Source organism: Pipistrellus hanaki (assembly GCF_964339955.1).
Source record: "Pipistrellus hanaki genome assembly, chromosome: 12".
NCBI classification, from domain to species: Eukaryota; Metazoa; Chordata; class Mammalia; order Chiroptera; family Vespertilionidae; genus Pipistrellus; species Pipistrellus hanaki.
In genome coordinates, this window is record NC_140514.1 from 50,884,172 (window position 1) to 50,907,522 (window position 23,351).

Below are 23,351 nucleotides of genomic sequence, written 5' to 3' on the forward strand. Positions count from 1 at the left end.
ACTGTGTAAATTTTATTTTTATATTTTTAAAAAATATATTTTTATTGATTTCAGAGAGGAAGGGAGAGAGAGAGAGATAAAAACATCAATGATGAGAAAAAATCATTGATCAGCTGCCTTCTGCAAACCCTACACTGGGTATTGAGCCCACAACCCGAGCATGTGCTCTAACTGGGAATTGAACAACCACTGAGCCACGCTAGCCGGGCTGTACTGTGTAAATTTTAATATTTCATTTCCCTGCTCATAATAACCTGATTTACTAGGTCTCAGAACTTTTAATATTTGCTACAGATATTTCTGGTTGAGTATTTTAAAATGTTCAATGTGGCCAAACATGACAATCGGTAATTGTGACTAACAAGGATAGAAAGATTAAAAAAATAATAATAATAACACACACACACACACACACACACACACACACACACACGATACGTGTGTGTGTGTGTGTGTGTGTGTGTGTGTGTGTGTTTTACTCTTACTTTTAGGATTGTATACCAAGTATTCTGAAATAGCATGAGGTGTTTGTCTTCTGTATCAGGGCTTGGCAAACCATAGCCGGTAAGGCTTAAAAGCTAATAATGGTTTTTACCTTTTTAAACGATGTAAGGGAAAAAAAAATCCAAAAACGATTATGTAACAGAGTCAGTCATAAAGCCCAAACTAGTTACTCTTTGGTCTTTTACAGAAAAATGTTTGATAATTCTATATTGTAGAATTGGTAACAGTTACAGACAACATAAATAAACATGTTAGCACCTGTGATTTAATTGTTCGTGGCCATTATTGATCATGTTTTTGAATAATAAGCTCAAGAATTGCTTATTCATAATGTTAACTATGATATTAAACAATACAAATTGATTTTGATTTTGAAAAGACCTAAGAAGTGTGTGTATATGTATAGGGAAACTAGAAAAAACACTCCCTGATGTGTTAATAGTGGCTATTTTGAGATGGTGATAATATGAGTGCTTTATTTATTTTTTTTTTTAAATAAAATACTTATTTTTATAAAAGAGTTGCATACTTTTATTTTCTAATTTAACTGAAAGGGGATCCATTTAATATGTTGTCAAATAGGGACAGAGAAGTCAATTCTTCCTACTCTCAGAAACTAAACTCTAAGCCTTATTTTGCATGTATAATTAGTAAAGCAGAAACAGGTGTACTCTTCACTGTTTGAATGGTTATTATGAAGGACAAGTTTCATATTGAAGAGAATCAATAAGAAAGTCAAACTTGATAGAATAGTTGAATGAAATTGATGAACAAGTTGGTTATTGGAGGAGTGGACCTTTCACCCATGGCTGATGAATTTAATGGTGGTTCTGCACAAATCTTCACCTTTTAATTGTGTGTATGTGAAATTAAAACTGGTAACTCTCATTTTTAATGTATTCTGAGGAATTTGATGCTAAAGTAAATTTATTAAAAATATAGGGTAATTAATTAATATATTAATGGATTTTGTGCCTTAATTGGTTTTGTTTCTCTTGATCTTTAGGAATTGCAAGGTGTCTTTTTTATAAAGAACAGGTTTGTAAAGTTTATTGTTCCAAACCTCATCATTTCTGTTTTATCTTTCAGGTCTTTTTGGTTCATCACGGGTTCAATACGTTGTAGATCATGCAATGAAAATAGTTTTTATCAGCACTGACCCCTCCATTGTAATGACCTATGACACTGTTCAGTGTCTGCATTCTGTGTGGGTTCTCCGGAAAGTCAAAGCAGAGGTAAGGATAAAGGGTAGTTAATACTGAAATCCTTCACATGCTTTTGTGAAATAGATTGAGCTTCTTAGGGAAAAAGAAAAATGGTGTCCTTAATTCAGATCCACCTGAATTTTCACAAGGAAATTACCCTTTTTATCTAATTATAATCTTTTCTCCCTTCTCATCATTTTGACTTAAGGAAGAGAATGCTGTTTTAAAATTCTCTGAACAGGGGGGAACTCCTCAGAATGTGGCCCCCAGTAGCTCCCTCACAGCAAACCTCAGAAGCCTCTCCAAAGGAGATTCCCCTGTGACCTCGCCTTTCCAGAATTACTCCTCCATCCACAGCCAGAGCCGCTCCACCTCCTCGCCCAGCCTGCACTCACGCTCTCCTTCCATCTCCAACATGGCAGCTCTAAGGTGGGATCCGCTGTGGGCATTTCCTTATTTTACCAAGATAGATCAAGAGAAACATGACTTTTTTGAAACTTTGTCTTAGCTTTAGGGATTTAAAATTTCAGTTGCCAGTCCTTGGATAGTTTGGGGGAAGACAGCCATTATTCCAGTTGTGTTAGTAAGACTTCCAGGTCTACTGTGTTAACCATTTTTAATGAGTCATATTTGTGGGCTGCATGTGTTTGTCATAAAAATTAGTTATCTCATTTGTGTTAAGTGGCAGCAATTTGATGAATATTGGTTGCAAAAATATTTTAATGTTATTTTGTCTTAATTCGAATTAGCTTTTGTTTGGTTGTCTTTCTAGCTATTATCTATATTGATATAGTAATGTAGTTTTGTTGGCGTGCATATGTGAGCATACAGGAACATAGTTTAGACCTTTTGAATGATGCAGTTTATTTTTTGAGGTAGAAAGTGAACTGATTTTCAGCTTTAAAAGTAGGAATTCTAAGAAGAATTAGAAATCTTTGCAGTATAATAAAACACATTAACATGAAGTAGTTATTTCTTTTTTAAGAAATTGTTTTTATGACTGGGGTTTTGCAATCACGAATGCTCGTTGTACCCAGAAGTTTGGAAAGTGTTGTGGAAAGTGTGTGATACCATCTTGCTTTGTGGTTGTGATGCCCTCTCTCCTCTGTTTTGCAGTCGTGCTCATTCCCCTGCTTCAGGAGTGCACTCTTTCACGGGGGTGCAAAGATTCAACCTTTCAAGCCATAATCAATCTCCAAGGAGACACAGTATTTCTCATTCTCCAGATAGTAATTCGAATAGCTCTTTTCTTGCACCAGAAACAGAGCCAATTGTTCCTGAACTTTGTATTGACCATTTATGGACAGAAGCAATTACTAATATAAGGTTTGGAGTATATGTTTTTATTTTCAAAGAAAAATGTTGCTAAAAGTCTTAGAAGATACTTGTTATTTTGCCTAAACTTCTTTTTAATACATTCAGTTAATAATACTTAGGAAAATGTATAAACACATATTAAGGCCATCTCTGTTTCAGGAGAGGATGTTAATGACATTAAAGTGATCATAAAAATATATATTTTTTTGTCATTTGTTATTTCTTTTTTAAGTTAGTAATAATCTCTCAGATTAGAGGTGTTTGATGGTATAGGGAGAAACAACTAATTTCTGTAGATAAGGAAACAGAATTTTTATAACATTTTTAATGTTTTTCTTTTCATGTTATCTCATTAATTATCCATTTATTCTGCCAATCCGTGTCTGTGCTAGTGGCTGTGGGTTAGGAGGCAAATTAGTCACTGTCTTTGGCCTCAAAGAGACATGGGAGGATGGTGACACAGGAGACACTCCCTGTCCTGCTGGTAGGGCTTTGGAAAGATGGAGAGGCACAGTGGTCAGAGGGCCTCAGAATAGATGTTTGTAAGGTTGAGCTCGTGATATGCTCAGGAAACTACAGATATACTTACTCTGCTTGTGCCTGGGGGAAGAGAAAGGGCTGAGATAGACAGGTTGCCCTTTAGGGATCTTCCTTTTGATGAGAGTTGTAAGAAGGCGCTTTATATGTGGGTATAAACTCAGGGGAAAGAGCAGATCATAAAACATGGGAGTTATGGGCTTATAAGTGGTGTTTGAGGTACGAGAAAGAGTTGGAATTTAAGGAGTGTTTAGGGGTCAGGTTCCTGGCGGACCTGTGGGTGAGCATGGGGTTGCAGGGAGTCTGGTAATCCTCTGGAACCATGCATAGTAATCATGTGTATGTGCAGTGTGTAGGCTATTTCCTCAGGAGAGAGTTTTCACATTTATTAGCTTCTCAAAGTGGATCTGTGACCTCCAAATAGCTAAAACCTAGGGGTGTAGAATTAGAAAAGGGCTAGGGACTGAAGTTTTGGAAACTTAAACTTTTGGGGGTGAAAATGAAAAGACAGGATGCTGCTGCAGAGAGACAAAGCAAGAGGACAGGTGGGAGAAGCAGCAGGAAAGAAATGTCATGGAACACAAGAAAAGAGCCTTTCACTAAGCAAGTGCCTGTATTACCTGGAGCTGGTGAGGTGTGGCCTAAGAGGTACCTGGAGGGCAATGATTTCACCAGTGACCTTGGCTAGAACACTTGGGGAACACGTGGTGGAGTGCAGTGGGTGGAGGAAGTAAATGGGGCTGAGGAAATGAACATAGATGAAGAGACTATTTTAAAGAGTTTGCCTTTGAATGACGTTGAGGATACACAACTAGCCATACAGACTCTCTTGGTCAGGGTAGAGTTTTGTTTATGCTGACCTACTTAAAGAAAATTAGCCTTGACTAAATACCTCAGTGTGTGTCTCTAAGAAGTAAGGACAATCCCTTACCCAACTGCAATACCATTGTTAACCTAGGCAATTAACAGTAAGTCCATTATATCATCTAATAGTGTGTCTTTGTGTTTCAAGGCTTTTATGTTAATACTAGAGGCCTGGTGCACAAATTCTTGCATAGGAGGGGTCCCTGGCAGGAGGTGGGGGAGAGGGACTGTGAGAGGTTGGCTATGGGAGTGCACTGACCACCAGGGGCAGCTCCTGTGTTGAGCATCTTCCTCCTGATCAGTGCACGTCATAGCAACCAGTTGACTGGTAGTTTGGTTGTCCCGTCACTTAGGCTTTTATATATAGATGAGAGAGTAGGTTTTAAGGAGCATAACAAAAACAAAAAGCATTGAAAATATAGGGGAGAGGAAATGGCCTTGGACAAAACCAGCAAGAAGCACAGGTGGAGATTAGTCTGGGGAGAAGGAAGGTGATGCTTATCAGACATAGAGGCAGGGGGTTGAGCAGAAGCCTTACAGCCTCTTGTCTCTGAGGCAGAAGGCAAATGCATGCTCTTTGAGGGTCATTGGAGGAAAGTAGAGATGGGGATACAGTGTTGAAGTAGCTTCTCTGATATAAAATAAAATGAAATAAAATTAAGAATTCCTACTTTTAAAAACCTTGGTAAGTTGAATATTTTGCAGATCCCTGTTTTAAAGATTTCTGATCTTCTGCACCATTCTAGGAAGAAATCTTTGGCAATTAGAGGTGTGGATTGAAAAAGTGAGGAAATAGAGCCTAATCTGAGAGAGAGAGGAGAGGTATAGGAAAGGGCATGTTATGAAATGTTTGACCCCTTAAAGGGATAGGAATTCAAGTCTACATTACTTTAGCAGTTGGTGACGTGCATATTATGGAAGTAAAAAAATTCATTGATATTGATTGAATTTATTGTGAATTAATAAATTTATTTGCTGTGATAGATTTTTGAGCCAATGCTGACAGTTACTTTATTAATATATCTATTTCAGAGAGAAAAATTCACAGGCCTCAAAAGTGTTTATTACATCTGACTTATGTGGGCAAAAGTTCTTGTGCTTTTTAGTAGAGTCCCAACTCCAGTTACGGTAAGTGCATATTCCCATTGATAATCTGTGTAAATTAAATGTAGGGCTGCCCTTTCTCCCTCTTTCCCTCCCTCCCTCCCTTCTCCCTCTCTCCCTTCTCCCTCCCTCCCTCCCTTTTCCCTTTCCTCCTCCCTTCCCTCCCCCCTTTCTCTCTCCCTCCTTCCCCTTTCTCCCTCCCTCTCTTCTTCCCCCTCTCCCCTCCCTCCCCTCCTCACTTCCTCCCTCCTTCCCTTTCTCCTCCCTCCCTCCCTTCCTTCTTTCCTTTGAGTAGCTTTATTGCAGTAATTTATATACCATAAAGTTGACATTTTTAAGTATACAATTAAACAATTTTTAGAAAATTTACAGAGTTGGGCAACCATCACCAAAATCCAGTTTTTAAAATTTCTCTAATCTTAAGGTCCCTTGTGCATGATTTGTAATCAGTCTCATTCCCATTCCCAGCCTCTGGCATTTGCATCTTTGTGGATTTGCCTTTCCTGGACATTTTATAGAATTGTGCAGAATGTAGCTTTTGTAGCTAGCTTCTTTCACTAGCATAATGTTTGCTAGGACCCACCATGTTGTACTGTATGTGAGTGCTCTAGTCCTTTCTGTGTAGATGCATCAGGTGTGGTTATATTTTTGCATAATATCCATGAGATCAGTACAGGTTATTACATGTGTTAATACTTTGTGTATTTTTTTAATTTAATCTTCAGCTGTGTAAAGTTTCAAGAGAGTAATGATAAGACCCAGCTCATCTTTGGCTCCATCACCAACATACAGGCAAAGGACGCGGCACCAGTGGAGGTAAATGCAGGCATTTTTCTTGAGAACTTGAAAATCATTATGCTTCATAATTTGCACAGACTTTAAAATAAAATGTGTGCCCTTTTTTAGAAGATAGATACCATGCTGGTCCTGGAAAGCAGTGGAAACCTGGTGCTGTACACAGGAGTGGTTCGGGTGAGTCAGAAGCAGCTTTTGGTGCTTTTGTAGGGCTGCCTGCTTAGTTATGGTTTTGCATTGTTGCTTTAGTTTGATATTTGATATTTATTCCCATTTGTAGGATTTGGCAGCAGTTTTTGTTCTGTGAGAGTTGAAAATGAAGTTCCCAATTTAGGTTGGTCCTAAGTGGAGATTGACTTGCTGCCTTAGGTAGAGTCGCACTGGGAACCCAGAATAGATGGAGAACCTTCAGTGAGGATCCATAGATACTTGAAAAAAGAGTTAAGCTGAAGTTTTATAAATTGATAGTTTGAAATTGTACACGAGAAGCTTTGATAATTCTCAGTTTTTATAAAGTTCCATTATATTAAATGTATACTGTATTGGGTGGGTCTTTTATCAGTTGTGAAATTTTATATATGAATAATGTAAATGCTACAAATTTACATTATGAAATTTAAGTACATACACACAGTTTGCAGAATAATGACAAGAACATTTGTGTATGCTATGCTCAGGTTAAGACCGTGGTTGGCAAACTCATTAGTCAACAGAGCCAAATATGAACAGTACAATGTTTGAAATTTCTTTTGAGAGCCAAATATTTTAAACTTAAACTTTTTCTAACGCCACTTCTTCAAAATAGACTCGCTCAGGCCATGGTATTTTGTGGAAGAGCCACACTCAAGGGGCCAAAGAGTTGCATGTGACTCGAAAGCCACAGTTTGTCGACCACTGGGTTAAGAAATAGGGGCTTGCCAGTATCATTTGCCACCTAGGAGTTCTTTACTGACTGTGTTTTTATCTCCCCAGATAGACACTATCTTAACTTTTGCCATAAATCAGTCCCTTGTTTTTATTACTTGTTTGCACATATATCACTAAAGAGTGAATTGTTTCGTTTTTCTTGTTTTTGAATTTTTATGTAAAGGACACCATACCATATACTTTTCTCCGACTTGATAATTTCGCTCAACGTTGTGCTAGTTTTAGATTTATCTATCTTGATGTGAAATTGTTTCCTCATTCACTGTTACATGAGATTCCATTGTATGTTGATAGAAACCTTCACTATTTTACCTGTCACTAAGGTTCGTTGTTTCTGCTGTAGTTCTAGTAAACAATAATTTAAAAAAAATCCTCATACTAGTATAATGTCCCCTAGCCTCTATGGCAGGGGTGGGGAACCCTGCCAAGGGCCATTTAGATATTTAGAACATTATCTGAGGGCCATACAAAATGATCAACTTAAAAATTAGTCTGCTCTACTTGGTCAAACATTTAATTAACTCACCCCTATTACCTTGGCGGGGCCAGACCACATGATTTTGTGGGCCTTATACATCCCTCAGGCTGGATGTTCCCCACCCTTGCTCTAGAGCAGGGGTCTTCAAACTACGGCCCGCGGGCCACGTGCGGCCCGCAGAGGAGTCTGATCCGGCCCGCCAGGTTTTTTGGGCAGTGAGCGCAGCCGAGGTGTTACAGTGGGAATTAGTAGTTCATATAGTCCGGCCCTCCAGCTCTCTGAGGGACCGTGATCTGGCCCCCACTTTAAAAAGTTTGAGGACCCCTGCTCTAGAGTTTATGCATATTCACGTTGGCCATTGTAGGTTGTACCAGTTTATAACATTTGCCCCTACTCTTGGCCTCCAACAGTGTATGAGAGTTCTGAGTACTTTTTACAATGCTGCTAATCCACAGCATTGTAAAAATTGGTGATTCATTTATAGCCAGGTAAGACTGTAGGCCCACAGTCTCTTTTTTGGGAGAAAACCCACTTAGTCCTCACAGTTGCAAAGGTGTCTTCAGTCCAGAGGTCACTGAGCACCTGGCTGTGTCAGTGTTGCCTGGAGTGGGGCAGGTTTCGTGTAAATGTTTCTGTCCTGCTTGATCTCTCTTTTCTTAGCATTTTGGCTAGAAGAGCAAGGCTTTCCATAGGGCTCCTTTTGGTCTGCCCCTCACAAGCCTAAGGCCGGGTTATGTAAAGAAATTAAGAAACAGAAACTGAGGTAATTCATCAGAGCTCATTCCTGGGTCTCAGGTCCTTAGCCAGTCAATTTTCTTATCTCATCTTTCAGTCTTCTCTTGCAATCTAAATTTCATGCAGTTTTTTGTTGCTGTAGTAATTAATGGGAGGAGTAGTATGGAATGTGCTTTCTCCATATTTTCATTAACTATAGATCTCTGATAGCTTGTTAAAAGCATTATATGGCCGAAACCGGTTTGGCTCAGTGGATAGAGCATTGGCCTGCGGACTGAAAGTTCCAGGTTCAATTCCAGTCAAGAGCATGTACCTTGGTTGCTGGCACGTGCCCAGTAGGGGGCGTGCAAGAGGCAGTTGATTGATGATTCTCATTGATGTTTCTACTGTGTTTTCCCGAAAATAAGACATCCTTCGAAAATAAGACCTAGCGCATGGAAAGATAAGACATCCCCTGAAAATAAGACCTAGCGCAACTTTGGGAGAAAAAATTAATATAAGACACTGTCTTATTTTCGGGGAAACAGGGTAACTATCTCTTTCCCTTCCTCTCTGTAAAGAATCAATAAAGTATATATTTTTAAAAAGCATTATATGTATACAGGGTGGGACAAAAGTAGGTTTGTAGTTAGTTCGTATGGAAAATAATACATAAATTAGTAAATAATAATAATACAAAAATAAACTTTATTTTGCATACTCACAGCTGTAAACATACTTTTGCCCCACCCTGTATGCATTAGTTTTTATTATCATTTTTGTTTTTTAATACTATGGATTTTATTTCGGCAACTTTTGTAATTTTATTAGTTTTTGGGAAGTATATTGACATACATATATATATAGTTAAAATTTCTCTTTAGTTTTGAGTATTTTTCTCACTTTCCTGCAAAAAATAATTCTTTTCTCAGTACTGAAGTGAAGGGGTCAAACCAAGAGAAATTATACCAAGATATGTTTAGTTGGATATAGAATTTGATACATTACTAAAATTTTAATTTTCTTTAATTTTTAGTGTTTGAGCATAAAATTTGAAATACCAAAAGAACATATATATATTTTACATCCTTTTATTGCTTTAAGGTGGGAAAGGTTTTTATTCCCGGACTTCCTGCTCCTTCCCTGACAATGTCCAATGCGATGCCTCGGCCCAGCACTCCACTTGACAGCGTCAGCACTCCTACACCTCTGAGTAAACTGCTTGGATCCTTGGATGAGGTAAGAAAGGAATCAGGTGTTTTCAAAAATTAATAATTTTAAAGATGTTTGGTCAAGTGTTCTTTCCATGATTACCTTTTCTCCCGTTTTAAAAAATAACAGAAATGGCAGTTTAGCCAATACTTTTAGAATATGAATGTTTCCAAGCACCAGTGTCTCAGTCAACATGCATTGACCTTCTGTGTGATGTGGAAGGTACAGTGAAAGGTGCTGCAGAGCCGAGACCGGTTTGGCTCAGTGGATAGAGCGTCGGCTTGGGGACCGAAGGGACCCGGGTTCGATTCCGGTCAAGGGCATGTACCGTGGTTGCAGGCATATCCCCGGTGGGGGGTGTGCAAGAGGCAGCTGATCGATGACTCTCTCTTATCAATGTTTCTGGCTCTCTATCTCTCTCCCTTCCTCTCTGTACAAAATCAATAAAATATATTAAAAAAAAAAAAAAAAAAAAAAAGAAAGGTGCTGCAGAGATGAGAATGAGGTATTCTTTCCCATGTATGGATCCCACTATTTACCTGCATGAAACAGATATAGTGTTTGTGTAATAAATTCTATTTAAAGTAGACTATTAAGACTTAGGATGACATAAAATGTCTTGAGGAGATGTACTGATAAGATACACTGATGGATCAGTGTGGCAGAACCAGCTCTCATGTTGGAGAGGCCCGTTTGAGTAGGGTTTGGCCTGTGAGGATAAGGGGGCTGTCTGCAAGTGGGAAAAGCATTTGGAAAGAGAGGGCTCACAGGGGCACGGGCATGGAGGCAGGAGAGTGCAGATCACGTGTGCGCATGTTCACATCTCCATTTCCTGGTACACAGGCTAAGACTCAACATATCTGAGGGCAGAATGAACCAATATGTATGCAAATACAAGGAATCTCTTGGGATTGTCACGATAACGTTTTTTGAGTGTTTTCTGTGTACTAGGCACTGTTCTGTATGTTGTTTTTTTTTTGTTTTTTTTTTAATAATATATTTTATTGATTTTGTACAGAGAGGAAGGGAGAGAAATAGAGAGTTAGAAACATCGATGAGAGAGAGTCATCGATCAGCTGCCTCTTGCATACCCCCTACTGGGGATATGCCCGCAACCAAGGTACATGCCCTTGACCGGAATCGAACCTGGGACCTTTCAGTCTCCAAGCCGACGCTCTATCCATTGAGCCAAACCGGTTTCGGCTGTTCTGTATGTTTTGTATGTATTAACTTGTTTAATTTCTTAGACCAGCTTTATTGGGAAGAAGTTACTGATCCTTACTTTACAAATGGGTACATAGAGATACAAGGAGGTTACTTGTTGGGAGGCATTTGGCTAATAATGGTGGTGCTGGGATTTGCACTCTATTGATAAGCCCTTAATAGAAGAAAGGATGGAAAAGTGGTGTTTATTCTGAATGCAATCACCAGGGCATTACAGTCTTTGAGGGTGACGTTATGAGTGTTTTGGGATCCATGTTTTAGATAATTTTATCTTGGGATTGAAGATAGACCAGTTAGATTCCAAGTGTGTTGTTTGTGTTAGTTGAAGAGGTGCAAAGGGAGACTGATCTAGGGCAGAACATTGGAAAGAAGGGGAGTGACCCAAGAGGTCTAGAGAGGTGGAAAAGACAGCACTTATCAGTTGGTTGGGTTTGTGTTGTGTTGGGGCAGGTGCTGGGAAAGGAGACTCAGGGTTCTCTGAGCCATCTCGGTGGATTCCTAGGCGGACCCGGTTAGGAAGCCTGAGAAAGGCAGGGTGTGTTTCAGAGACATCTGAATGCATGTGTTTAGGGGCAATTCAAAGTGCAGGCTGGTGCTACACTTGTGTTGCATAGTGTCTAGGCCTTGAGTGTTACTTTTGTTCCTCAGGGAACAAAAGTTTTAAACTTTAATGAGGTCCTATTTGATTTTTCTTTTGTTGCTCACTAAATATCAATATTATTATTTTTTAAACACATGCAGTGTTGAGCTGTTTCTTGTTAAGCCAGACACTTGCAGAACTCGTGGGAGGGGGCTATAGAACTATCAGATTTCTGTGTGATTTGGAAGAATTTCTTTTATAACGTAAGATGATTCCTAGCTTTCTTGTAACTTCATAAACTTAGGAATGGTTAGTGTCTTAATGGTAGCTGTCACAGCCCAGTATAACATATTGGCTGATGGCTTTCCCATTTCTAGGACTGATGGAGCTTGGTTTTGGGGCAGCTATTGGGGTAGAAACTGGAATATAGTATATACATCTTATACTGGGTTGGCTCTTATTATTGACAACATAGTCACTTACAAATTTCCTGTAAATTGAGTTATAGGAATACAGAAAGGTTGGTGGTCAGGAATATATTTAGAATAGGAAGCATCTGCATGTAATTAATAACCATGATCATTTAAAATTTTTGCTTGCATATCTACAGTTGAGAAAAAATGTTGCTCTTTATCAGACGTTCACCTGTTCTGAAGCATTGCTAAGTAGCTGTCTCAGTTCTTTGCTCGCTCATTGCTTTTCCTTCTCTTTCACCACTTGGAAACTCCAATTCTGTCTGCCCTGCCTTCCTCACATAACAGTTACAACGTAGCCCTGTTGGGTTGCCAAGAGTGTTGCTACCTTCTCTTCCTGTAGCCTTGTTTGCTCATCAGTCTAGCCCTATCACCCATGATTTACCTAGAGCAGAATGATTGTAAATCATTATGTACAGTTGTTAGACTACCTTGTTTCCCCGAAAATAAGACAGTGTCTTATATTAATTTTTGCTCCCAAAGATGTGCTAGGTCTTATTTTCAGGGGATGTCTTATTTTTCCATGAAGAAGAATACGGTACACATTTATTGTTAAATGAAAATAAAGGAAATTTATTACCTGTATATGGTACAGTAGTACGGTAGTTGTCAACACAAACCAGACAAACTGTGAATCCTACTATATCAAGAATTTACTCATTTATTCAATGACAATCATGTCATCATCTTCTGGAACATCATCATAACAATCCAATTCCTGAATTTCCTGTTGAATTTCTTGTGACTCTATTTCTTTCAGAATCAGTGGACCAGATCTCTCATGTTTAGCCTGGGGGGGCCTTATTTTCGGGTGGATGCCTTATATTTCACTCAGAAGGAAACCTGTAATTAGGTCTTATTTTCGGAGGATGTCTTATTTTTGGGGAAACATGGTATATACAAGAAGGAATAACCTTCACTTCTCAAAAAATACTTGATATGTATTGTACTTATGACTTTTTTATAGGTTGTTCTATTGTCTCCAGTTCCAGAACTAAGGGATTCTTCAAAACTCCATGATTCTCTCTATAATGAGGATTGCACTTTCCAACAGCTTGGAACTTACATTCTTTCTATAAGAGACCCTGTCCGAAACAGAGTGACTCTGGTAAGTATGTGTAGGTTAGGTGGCTCTCTGGGAGATATGGCTGTCATATCAAATTTGTCAGAATGCAGAATTTGTCTAAAAATCAAAAGCAAATATTTCTGATGACATTTAAAATATTTTGTGATGTGTTATTTGCATTATTTTACTTTAAAGTAAATCTGTTCAACTTTTTAAAAGTTTTTATATTATTAAAAATTAATCGAAAACAGCTTGTTCAATATGCTGAATTTTGTATTGACATGATTTTTTTCTTTTCCTTCTATGTAAGTCTCTTTTTTTGGTGATGGTGACTGTTAGCATCGATATGAAAATGAGAAACTTATTAGAAGCAGAATTTTTGTAAATGTATTACTATTTTGCACATTTATAGTTTCTGAATTTTGGAAGTATTCACTTCTATTTGAAAAATGTTTATTTTTATATTTATTTACTTAGTTTGTAGAGGATATTTTTCCATTGATTCTTTTTTTTTTTTTTTTTTCTTTAAAGAGAGAATGTAAGGGACGGGGAGAGACACATTGGTTGGTTGCCTCCTGTGTGCATCTCCACTGGGGCCAGGAATTGAGCCTGTAACCCAGGTACTTGCCATTGACCAGAATCTAAACCGAGATCTTTCAGTCCACAGACTGAGCCATACAAGCTAGGGCAAATATTGTTTATTTCCTTTTCTTTTATTGAATTTTGCTTTGGCAGGCAAAATCTTATAAAGCATCAGCTATTGTTAAGCATTCAGAGACTGAGCTGCACAGATTCTGTTGACTTATTCTGGTTTGTTCCCTTCTTTTTCTAGGAGCTGAGTAATGGCTCCATGGTGAGGATCACTCTTCCCGAAATCGCCACGTCTGAATTAGGTGCGATTGAGGAGTAAGCCTGAATTCTGTGTATTCTTAGTTTGATTTGTAAAGATTTGGAGTCACTGTTGATTTGTGTTAGTAATTGGGGTGTTAATCTTCGCTGTTACTGAAGCCACGGGATGGCGTTTTTTACTTTGTGGATAACTGAAGAGCCAGGAGCTCCTCTGACTCGACCCTTCATGTGTACTGTGAGGCTTGAAGGAGATGCTGGTTCTGTTTCTTGGCCTTTTTTTATGTGGAAGATATCACACAGTGAGATTACAACATCCGAACATGCTTTTTGCAAGAAAACCTTGCAATAAGGAAGGCTAAGCAATTAAAATACTTTTTGGCATACTTGACGGTTTTAATCCTAAATCTCTCAATTGAGGCATGAACATAATTACCTTAATTGAATAAAAGTATTATAGTAAAAATACAGTCAGAAATGTTTTTCATACAATTGGAGTCTGCTTGAATTAATTTTGAAATGCACTAAGTACTTGGAAAGTACTAGGTGGATAATATTTCTGAACATAAAATAGTATAACTAGAATTGAAAGAATTTGCCAACAAACGTAAGTTAAAAGAATGCCTGTGTGACAAAAGAAAATGTATGACATCTATTAGTTTCAAAATATAAATGCCAAAGCAAAGTGCTGGCAGGTTGTCTAATTTCTGGAATTTGATAAGTAGGACAGAATGACTTTTTTATTGTAGGAAATACCTTTCATTGGTGTGTAAGTGATAATTGCTGGGGTAGTGGATGTCAGTCACTTCTATCTCAGGTTATGTGGGCTATTTAATTATCTATTTCTGATAGAAAGTGAATGACTGAAAAGCTACCCTGAGACCTCTTGCAGACCCTGTGGACTTTAGTAGTGGGTTTAGGTTTCCAGTGGTGGGTTAGGTAATGTGGCATCTTATTGGCTCTTTCATGACAGTCTCTCTTTACAGTAATTGGCCTTTACGTAGTCATAATAGTTTAAAAATGTTCAGATTAAAAGGGGAAGAGAAATGCATGCATAGGAATCATACTGAAAGTAATCTTTGCTTTTAACAGTACAAACATGTTTGCAAGCAATTAAGTTTATCCTGCCCAAAGAAACAGCGGTTCAGATGCTTGTCAAGTGGTACAGTGTCCACAGTGCTCCAGGTGGACCTAGCTATCACTCCGAGTGGAATCTATTTGTGATTTGCCTCATGAACATGATGGGTTATAACACAGACCGCTTAGCATGGACACGAAATGTAAGTACATCCAGTTCTTTTTCTTCCTGAGTTATTCTGTTGTTATCAATGTAACGTTTGCATAAATAGTAATACAACCTTTAGAGTATATAGCAGAGCAGTTTAATAGGTGTATCTATTCAACAACATGGAATAATACTAAGGGTTATTGTGTTTGAATTCTAACTCGAGTATAATTTCATATTCAAGACATTTTACTAGTAATTATCATTACATTTTTATAATGTGGCAAAGCATGTTAGAGTATTATTTCTTGTTTCATCTTTGTAAAATAACTACAATTTATGCTAGGATTAGTAATAATAGTCTAGTTTTACTGAACAAGGAACTGAATCACAAAATGATCACATACTGGAGATTTGCTCAAACTGGGGCCTAGACTATGTCTGCTGACTCTGTGTTCCTTTCCGAAGCCCAGACTATTTTCACACACAGAGTTCTTGATCTGTGAGAAGGGAGGTTTGACTTGAGGGGGATTGAAAGTGCTCTAGCCTGAGTGCCTACTCTGTTAATGATAGAAAGCTGTGTCCCTCATCTCCTGCCCCAGAGACTTCCTTAGAAGGTCCTTCAGAGTTTTTTACACAGTCGGCAAGGGCATGCCTTCATCTTGGTTTGCTCTTGACTCTGGAGATGTCTCCCAGGACAACCTTGCCTGGGTCACTCTGCAGAAATCACTCCTTGTCTAGGTAACTCAGCTGTCCCTGTCTGTACATTTTAGTTTTGTATTAGCAAATTTATTTTATTTTATTTTTTAAAATATATTTTATTGATTTTTTACAGAGAGGAAGGGAGAGGAATGGAGAGTCAGAAACATCGATGAGAGAGAAACATCCAGCAGCTGCCTCCTGCACACGCCCTACTGGGGATGTGCCCGCAACCAAGGTACATGCCCTTGACCAGAATCAAACCTGGGACCTTTCAATCTGCGGCCTACACACACTATCCACTGAGCCAAACCGGTTTTGGCAGCAAATCCATTTTAAAGATTGTTTGTTTTTCCTCATTTTGAAAGAACATATGCTTACTGAGGAAAACTTTCAAGATGAGGAATTCAGAAGAAGATTAACACTATACAGAGATTGCCACTGTAAATTTTTTTTGTTACTGCCTTTAAGATAAATACAATATCAGTGAAAACTTCCCATCTTTTATTTTATTTTTATTTTTTTAAATATATATTTTATTGATTTTTTACAGAGAAGAAGAGAGAGGGATAGAGAGTTAGAAACATCGATGAAAGAGAATCATCGAACAGCTGCCTCTTGCACACCCCTACTGGGGATGCCCGCAACCAAGGTACATGCCCTTGACCGGAATCGAACCTGGAACCTTATTAATTGCTCCCCATTTCAGCCTCAAACAGTCCTAGTATGGACAATGAATTAAATAAAGGTCATTGTATCAAAACACAATTTCTATACAGATAAATTCATATGAAATAACTGCTTCTTCAGACACATATAACAGTCAACATATGCCTCTTCTACTAGCACAAGAGATGTCTCCTATTAACCAAAGCTTTACAACATTGAATGATCTGACAGAATTCAGTCTAATATAGAAACCCACACCTGAAACCTATATGTTCATGTTGACCAATGTTACCTCAATTTCTCTTGGTCAGCTTTAAAAATTGCTTTATGCAGTTTTAAAAATTACTTTATTGCTACCTATCATTTAGCTTTTATATAGAAACCAACTTTTAGGGGAATAGGATTAATTGATAAGTAAATATATGTAAGTTTCATAGAGCATAAGGAGACAGCATTACCATTTAAAGAGTTATAGCTGATGAGGAGGCCATGAGATGTAGCTGAGGTGGCAAATATTATGCCAGAGGAAATTGAGTAAGAATGAAATTCTAGAAAGTTGCTTTTATGTAATTGTGTTAGAGTCAGCTAAGTGTTAAAACAGAAAATCCTCAAAAGATATAATTGCTCGCTCATGTTAAAAATGTGTGTTGCTCATATGATAGTTCTTAGGAGGTAAACAGGCCACACAGTTATTAGGGGCCCAGGCTGATGGAACATGTGCCACCTTCAACTTGAGGCTTCAGAGGTGATCTTAGGGTTGTCTCCATCTTGTCAGGTTCAAAGTTAAAGTGGGTGCAGCAGCATTCATGGTTGGTGTCTCCATGAACTGGGCCTGGAAATGGTGACATCCACTTTCATTCAGAGTCACACTGTCACAGGGCCACACCTAACTCTGAGGGTAGCAGGGCTATGTAGCCTGGCTGTGGGTCCATAAGAAGGGGCAGAACACAGGCTTTAGAAAGGAACTACCTGTTTCTGCCATAGAATTGTTAGACTGTCCACTGTGAACAGACTCTTAAGTAAATGTCTGTTTTCTTCTGGTATGTGGCTAACAATGGGTTGACTCTGAGACATGGCATATTTGGTTGATTCATGGTTATTGTTTTTCTAAAGGAGTGACAGTGTGTGCCATTACAGAAGTAGCGGAGGAAAGGAAACTTCTGTTGCAGTGCCTATGAGTGCAGGCACTGTGCTAGGTGCTTTATAGACATGGTTTCATTAACGCTTCACGGTGATCCTAGAAGAAAGATATTTACCATGTTTTTCCAGGTGAAAGAATGAGTTTTGGTCACTTTCCATAGTTAGTGGAACTGATTTCTGAATATACACTGAGTGGCCAGAATATTATGATCTCTGAACACATAATAATCTGGCCACTCTATATCCTATATAATAAAATGCTTTTATGCAAATTGTCACCTCAACCAGGAGTTCAACCAGCAGGCTCCTTCCCCCTGGCCAGGCTGGCTGAACCCCACCCATGCATATATTCATGCACCAGGCCTCTAATAAATAAATACATACACACACAAACACACACACACACACACACACACACACACTCTCTCTCTCTCACACACTTGAGTGGCCAGATTATTATGATTTCTGAACGCATATTAATCTGGTCACTCAGTGTATTTGAATCTCAAATGGGTACCAAAAGTATTCTTGACTTTTGCAGATCAACCACCTATTTGCCTGAGTTTTCTATCAGCCAGTGCAAAGGAGAAAATTGATCAGGTGCACGATTTATAGTATCTTTGATATCAAATAAATGAGATACTCAAGAGAAGTACACTGAGTGGCCAGATGATTATACATTCAGAGATCATAATAATCTAGCCATTCAGTGTATATATACATACATATATATTAATCCTCACGTGAGGATGTTTTTCCATTGATTTTTAGAGGGAGTGGAGGAGAGAGGGAAAGAGTGAGAATTATAGATGTGAAAGAAACACATTGGTTGGTTGCCTCATGCATGTGCCCCGACTATGGCCCAGTCTGGGGAGGAGCTGCAACTGAGATACGTGCCCTTGACCGAATCGAATCTGGGACCCGTCGGTCTACAGGCTGATGTTCTATCCACTGAGCCAAACTGGCTAGGGCTAATTTCTGAATCTTTGTAGTCAGTTGACATGATCTTTATATGATCTTTGTCTTCTCTTTTGGGTTTATCTTCCAGTTTGACTTTGAAGGATCACTCTCCCCAGTAATTGCACCCAAAAAGGCAAGGCCTTCTGAGACGGGATCCGATGAGGTAAGTATTATTTCTTACTAATATAAATTGCCTTGTAGTTACTTTTACTAGTTTCCCATTTCTGTGGTATGCCTACGGATTTATTGGGCTTCACAGATACTGAGTTTTTTCAGAATTGAAGGTTTGTGGCAGCCCTTCATCGAACAAGTCAGCTGGTGCCATCTTTCCAACAGCGTTGCTCACTTTGTGTCCCTGTGTCACATTTTGATAAATATTGCAGTATTTCAAACATTTTCATTTTATTACATTTGTTATGGTGATATATGGTCAGTCATCTTTGATGTTACTATTGTAATTGTCTTGAATCTCTACAAACTGCACCCATATGAGATGGTGAACTTATTTGGTAAATGTGTGTGTTCTGATTACTCCACTGATTGGCCATTCCCCATTCCCTGTTTCCCTCTCATTGGGCTGCCCTTTGTGGCACAACTAATAACCCTACAAGGCCTCTACATTCAAGTGAAAGGAAGAGTTGCACAGCTCCTTCTGGGAAAGGTGCTACAGAGATTGTGGAAATGACACAAAGGTCTTAGAATATCATGGCCATCATTCAGCTGTTTTGATATTCTTTTTATGTTTTAGCATTGTGCTTCCCCCCCACCCCCCCATATTCTTAGAGCAACTTAATGTGAAATGGAACTTGAATTGCTTTAATTGAATTTTTAAATGACAACATTACAAAGAGGCATGATTTAAAAATGAATTCTGTTTCTTCTCAGGATTGGGAGTATTTACTGAATTCAGACTACCACCAGAAGGTTGAGTCTCACCTTTTGAACAGATCTTTATGTCTGAGTCCTTTGGAAGTTTCTCAGATAAAGGATGAGGACTTGTCACAGAATCTCAGTCTGGATTCTTCTACACTTCTCTTCTCTCACATACCTGCAATGTTTTTTGTTCTTCACCTTGTCTACGAGGAGCTTAAATTGAATACTCTGATGGGAGAAGGAATTCATTCACTTGTTGACCTCCTAGTTCAGTTGGCAAGGTAAATACTGTGTGTAGAGTGAAAACTTCCAGGAGTGCTTAGGTGACTAGGAAATTGGCCTTCTTAAGAACCCAGAGCATTTTTTATGAACCTCAGAATTGTTTGAAGACATTGGCTGTGTAAGAGCCTGTGGATCATGCTAGGGTTGCTAGTTTTGTCCTAAGAACAGCGGGAAGTCACAAAATATGTTAAACTCTGGGGGTGATCCGCAGAGCATTTCATGCTGACAAGCTGACTGGCTGCACTGAGGTGGAAGTTCTATAACAATACCTACCTTCTGTAGGTGCTTACAGTTCAGAGAATTGCAGTTTAGCTACATAAGTTGTCAACATGGTCAGGGAGTCATGATCCCCATTTAGTGATGAGAAAACCTGTCCAAGTGTGTTTCCAAGACCAGGACGCTTGACTAGCTGTGGGCTCTCTGCTGCGCTGTGTTGTCACTGTCTGTGATCATCCTTGTCTTCCAGGTTCCTAGTGGATCCACATTTAAATTGTTCTAACAATGCACTTGAATAGCCTTGTGAGCACTGTATTTCGTACTGAATTCTAAAGGTCACATTTGGGTGTTATTTAAGCTTTTGAGACCCTTGATTATAAAGAAAGTTGACTGGAATAAAAATGTCAATGTCTGAGTTAAGGTTACAGCACATTTTCTAATTTCTGTGATTTTCCTTTAGATACTGAAATTATTTTCTGAGACATAATAGTTTTGATTGTTTGATTTCTCTTAGGACAAATCATTACTATCATGAAAATTCTTTTGTAATGAAATAATTTCCAAACTCTTATCATGGGCTCTCTGAAATAAGTAACATTTATATAATGTTTTACATTTTATAAGGTATTTTTCACATTTCTTGTTTAGTTTTAAAACTTCACAGTGAATTAACTGGTATTTCCCCATTTTGGGGAAGAAAATATTGAAGTTCTAGAGATGGTTTGCTGAAGATCACATGGCTAATAAGTAATGGAGGAGAACTTAGAGCTCAGTGTGTTTACAGTAGTTTCACCTCCACAAAATGTGTTTAGCGAAAGGAGTTTAGGTCACACGTACCATATTGGGTACTAAAAAGTTCAGAAATAGAATAAAGAGATTCTAGATTTTGTCATCTTTCTCACAGGTAAGGTTTAAAATGGAAAGTTCTATTGATGAATGCTAATTGTTGGGGGAAGATGTTGTAATATCTTCCTAGTTATTTCTATTTTATATGTTCTTGTTGTTTAGGGACTTAAAATTGGAGCCTTACTTAGATCATTACTACAGGGATTACCCAACACTTGTCAGAACTACTGGACAGGTGTGCACAATTGATCAAGGTAAGCAACTGTATCATTAAAGATTTGTAAACAGTGTAGTGACATTTGCTTGCAACCATCAGTCCCTAAGTCAGGGGGCAGAACCTTCCTACTAGGCAAATTTCAGTTTGTGATTGATCTCTGATTTGCAGTAAGCCATAACTTCCTCAGTATGTGGGCAAATTATACTCATCCTTTAATGTTCTGTGTTGCAGAAGCTTAGAGTTTCTACTGCTGAGGTTCCCGGTCCAAGACCTGTGCTTGTCTGTCTTTCCAGTTAATAATATTAAAAATTTACTTCCTCGCCGAAATCGGTTTGGCTCAGTGGATAGAGCGTCTGCCTGCGGACTGAAAGGTCCCAGGTTCGATTCCGGTCAAGGGGATGTACCTTGGTTTCGGGCACATCCCCTTACATGATTGCACCCAGTAGGGGGTGTGCAAGAGGCAGCTGATCGATGTTTCTCTCTCATCGATGTTTCTAACTCTCTATCCTTCTCTCTTCCTCTCTGTAAAAAATCAATAAAAAAAAAATTCAGTTCCTCAGTTGCACTGGCTGCATTTCAAGTGCTCAGTTGCTGCATGGGGCTAGTGGTTGCCATGAGAACATGTTCATTACCACTGTACTGTCTTAGACCCTGAGCTAAAGGGACTCAGGATTGGGGCTCCGTGCATGAACAGAGAGGAATCCTGACTGTCTCTTCTGTTTTCTCACCTTTCAGGTTAGGGCAGAAAATTTTGGTTAGATTCTTTATATAACTTGTGCTTAAAAACTTGCCAAGTTTCTGTCTAGCAGGGGATAAAATAATAGTCATTCAAATTCTACATATTATAATATAGTCAAGTGTATTTACTGTGACAACAAACATGGAACATTTCGGAAAATATGGAAAATTGATAACAGTATCCCTTTTGAAAAACACTTTCTCTACCCTAACCGGTTTGACTCAGTGGATAGAGTGTCGGCCTGCGAAATGAAGGGTCCCAGGTTCGATTCCAGTCAAGGGCATGTACATTGGTTGCAGGCACATCCCCTATAGGAGGTGTGCAAGAGGCAGCTGATCAGTGTTTCTCTCTCATTGATGTTTCTAACTATCTGTTCCTCTATCCCTCTCCCTTCCTCTCTGTAAAAAAAATCAATAAAATATATATATATTTTTAAACACTTTCCCTTTAGAATAAAAGAGCATTTTCTTAATGTATTTTTGCATATGTATAAACATTTATCTAATTTTAAAGGTCAAACAGGGTTTATGCATCATCCACCATTTTTTACTTCTGAGCCACCAAGTATTTACCAGTGGGTGAGTTCTTGTCTGAAGGGTGAAGAAATGCCACCCTACCCTTACCTCCCTGGCATCTGTGAAAGAAGCCGACTTGTAGTTTTGGTACGTACTCATACTATTGCTTAACTTGTTAGTTTTTTTCTTTTTCTTTTAAAATATGGTTTAAAATTATCATACAGTAAAATTACTTTTTAAAAATTTAGTATGCAGTTCTGTGAATTCCAAGGAACGTGTAGATTTATGTATTCACTACCATAACTAGGATACAGAATAGACCCCATCCCTTCCGGCAAATTTTTCCTTATGCTTTTGAGATTCATGTAAGTATTCTTTGTACCAGCAATTGTGAATATAGCTGCTGTAATCATTCAGGTTTCTGTGTAAACATAGATTTCATTTCTTTATATACCCAGAGATGGGATTGATGGTTATGTAGTAGGTATATATTTAGTTTTTAAGAAAGTATAAACTATTTCCACACCGACTGTACCATTTTACATTTCCCCAGCAATGTGTGAGCATTCCAGTGTCCTTACATTTTTGTCAGTGTTTGCTATTGTCATTATTTCTGATTTTTGCCGTTGTGGTACCATATGCATTGATAACTCATTTGGTTTTAATTTGTATTTCCTTAATGGCTAGTGATATTTTGAGCATTTTAGATAATGAAGTTTTGTCAGATATGTTGATTGCAAATATTTTCTCCTAGTTTGCAACTTTTCACGACTTATTCTCTTAGTGTTTATTTTGTAGAACAAAACTGTTCAATTTTGATGAAGCCAGTTTATTCAGTTTTTTTCTTTTATGGATAGTGCTTTTGGTGTCAAGTTTAAGAATTCATTGTTTAACTTCAGTACATAAGATTTTCTCCCTATTTCCTTGTAGAAGTTTTGTAGTTATATGATTTACATTTAGAGCACTTTGATAATTTAACTCGAGGATCTTATTCAATATGGATGTCCAAATCTTTTAACACTATTTGTTGAAAAGATTATTGTTTCTTTGTTGCTTTTACAGTATTGTTAAAAATCAGTTGACCACATTCTTGTGGGTAAATTTCTGGGCCTTTTAATCTGGTC

General features: G+C 38.2%; 1 protein-coding gene across 3 annotated transcripts in view; it reads left to right on the forward strand.

The window, feature by feature from the left end:
* Window positions 1-23,351, forward strand: part of ANAPC1 (anaphase promoting complex subunit 1) — a 90,880-nt gene that overhangs the window by 13,345 nt on the left and 54,184 nt on the right. For all 3 annotated transcript variants that reach the window (XM_084900874.1, XM_084900873.1, XM_084900875.1), the window contains exons 8-21: window positions 1,594-1,739; window positions 1,918-2,138; window positions 2,826-3,035; window positions 5,460-5,555; window positions 6,257-6,347; window positions 6,438-6,503; window positions 9,550-9,684; window positions 12,902-13,042; window positions 13,833-13,893; window positions 14,939-15,126; window positions 18,628-18,702; window positions 19,425-19,693; window positions 20,919-21,010; window positions 22,226-22,374. In XM_084900874.1, the coding sequence (XP_084757000.1) occupies window positions 1,594-1,739; window positions 1,918-2,138; window positions 2,826-3,035; window positions 5,460-5,555; window positions 6,257-6,347; window positions 6,438-6,503; window positions 9,550-9,684; window positions 12,902-13,042; window positions 13,833-13,893; window positions 14,939-15,126; window positions 18,628-18,702; window positions 19,425-19,693; window positions 20,919-21,010; window positions 22,226-22,374 (1,940 nt within the window). The remainder of the gene's footprint in view (window positions 1-1,593; window positions 1,740-1,917; window positions 2,139-2,825; window positions 3,036-5,459; window positions 5,556-6,256; window positions 6,348-6,437; window positions 6,504-9,549; window positions 9,685-12,901; window positions 13,043-13,832; window positions 13,894-14,938; window positions 15,127-18,627; window positions 18,703-19,424; window positions 19,694-20,918; window positions 21,011-22,225; window positions 22,375-23,351) is intronic.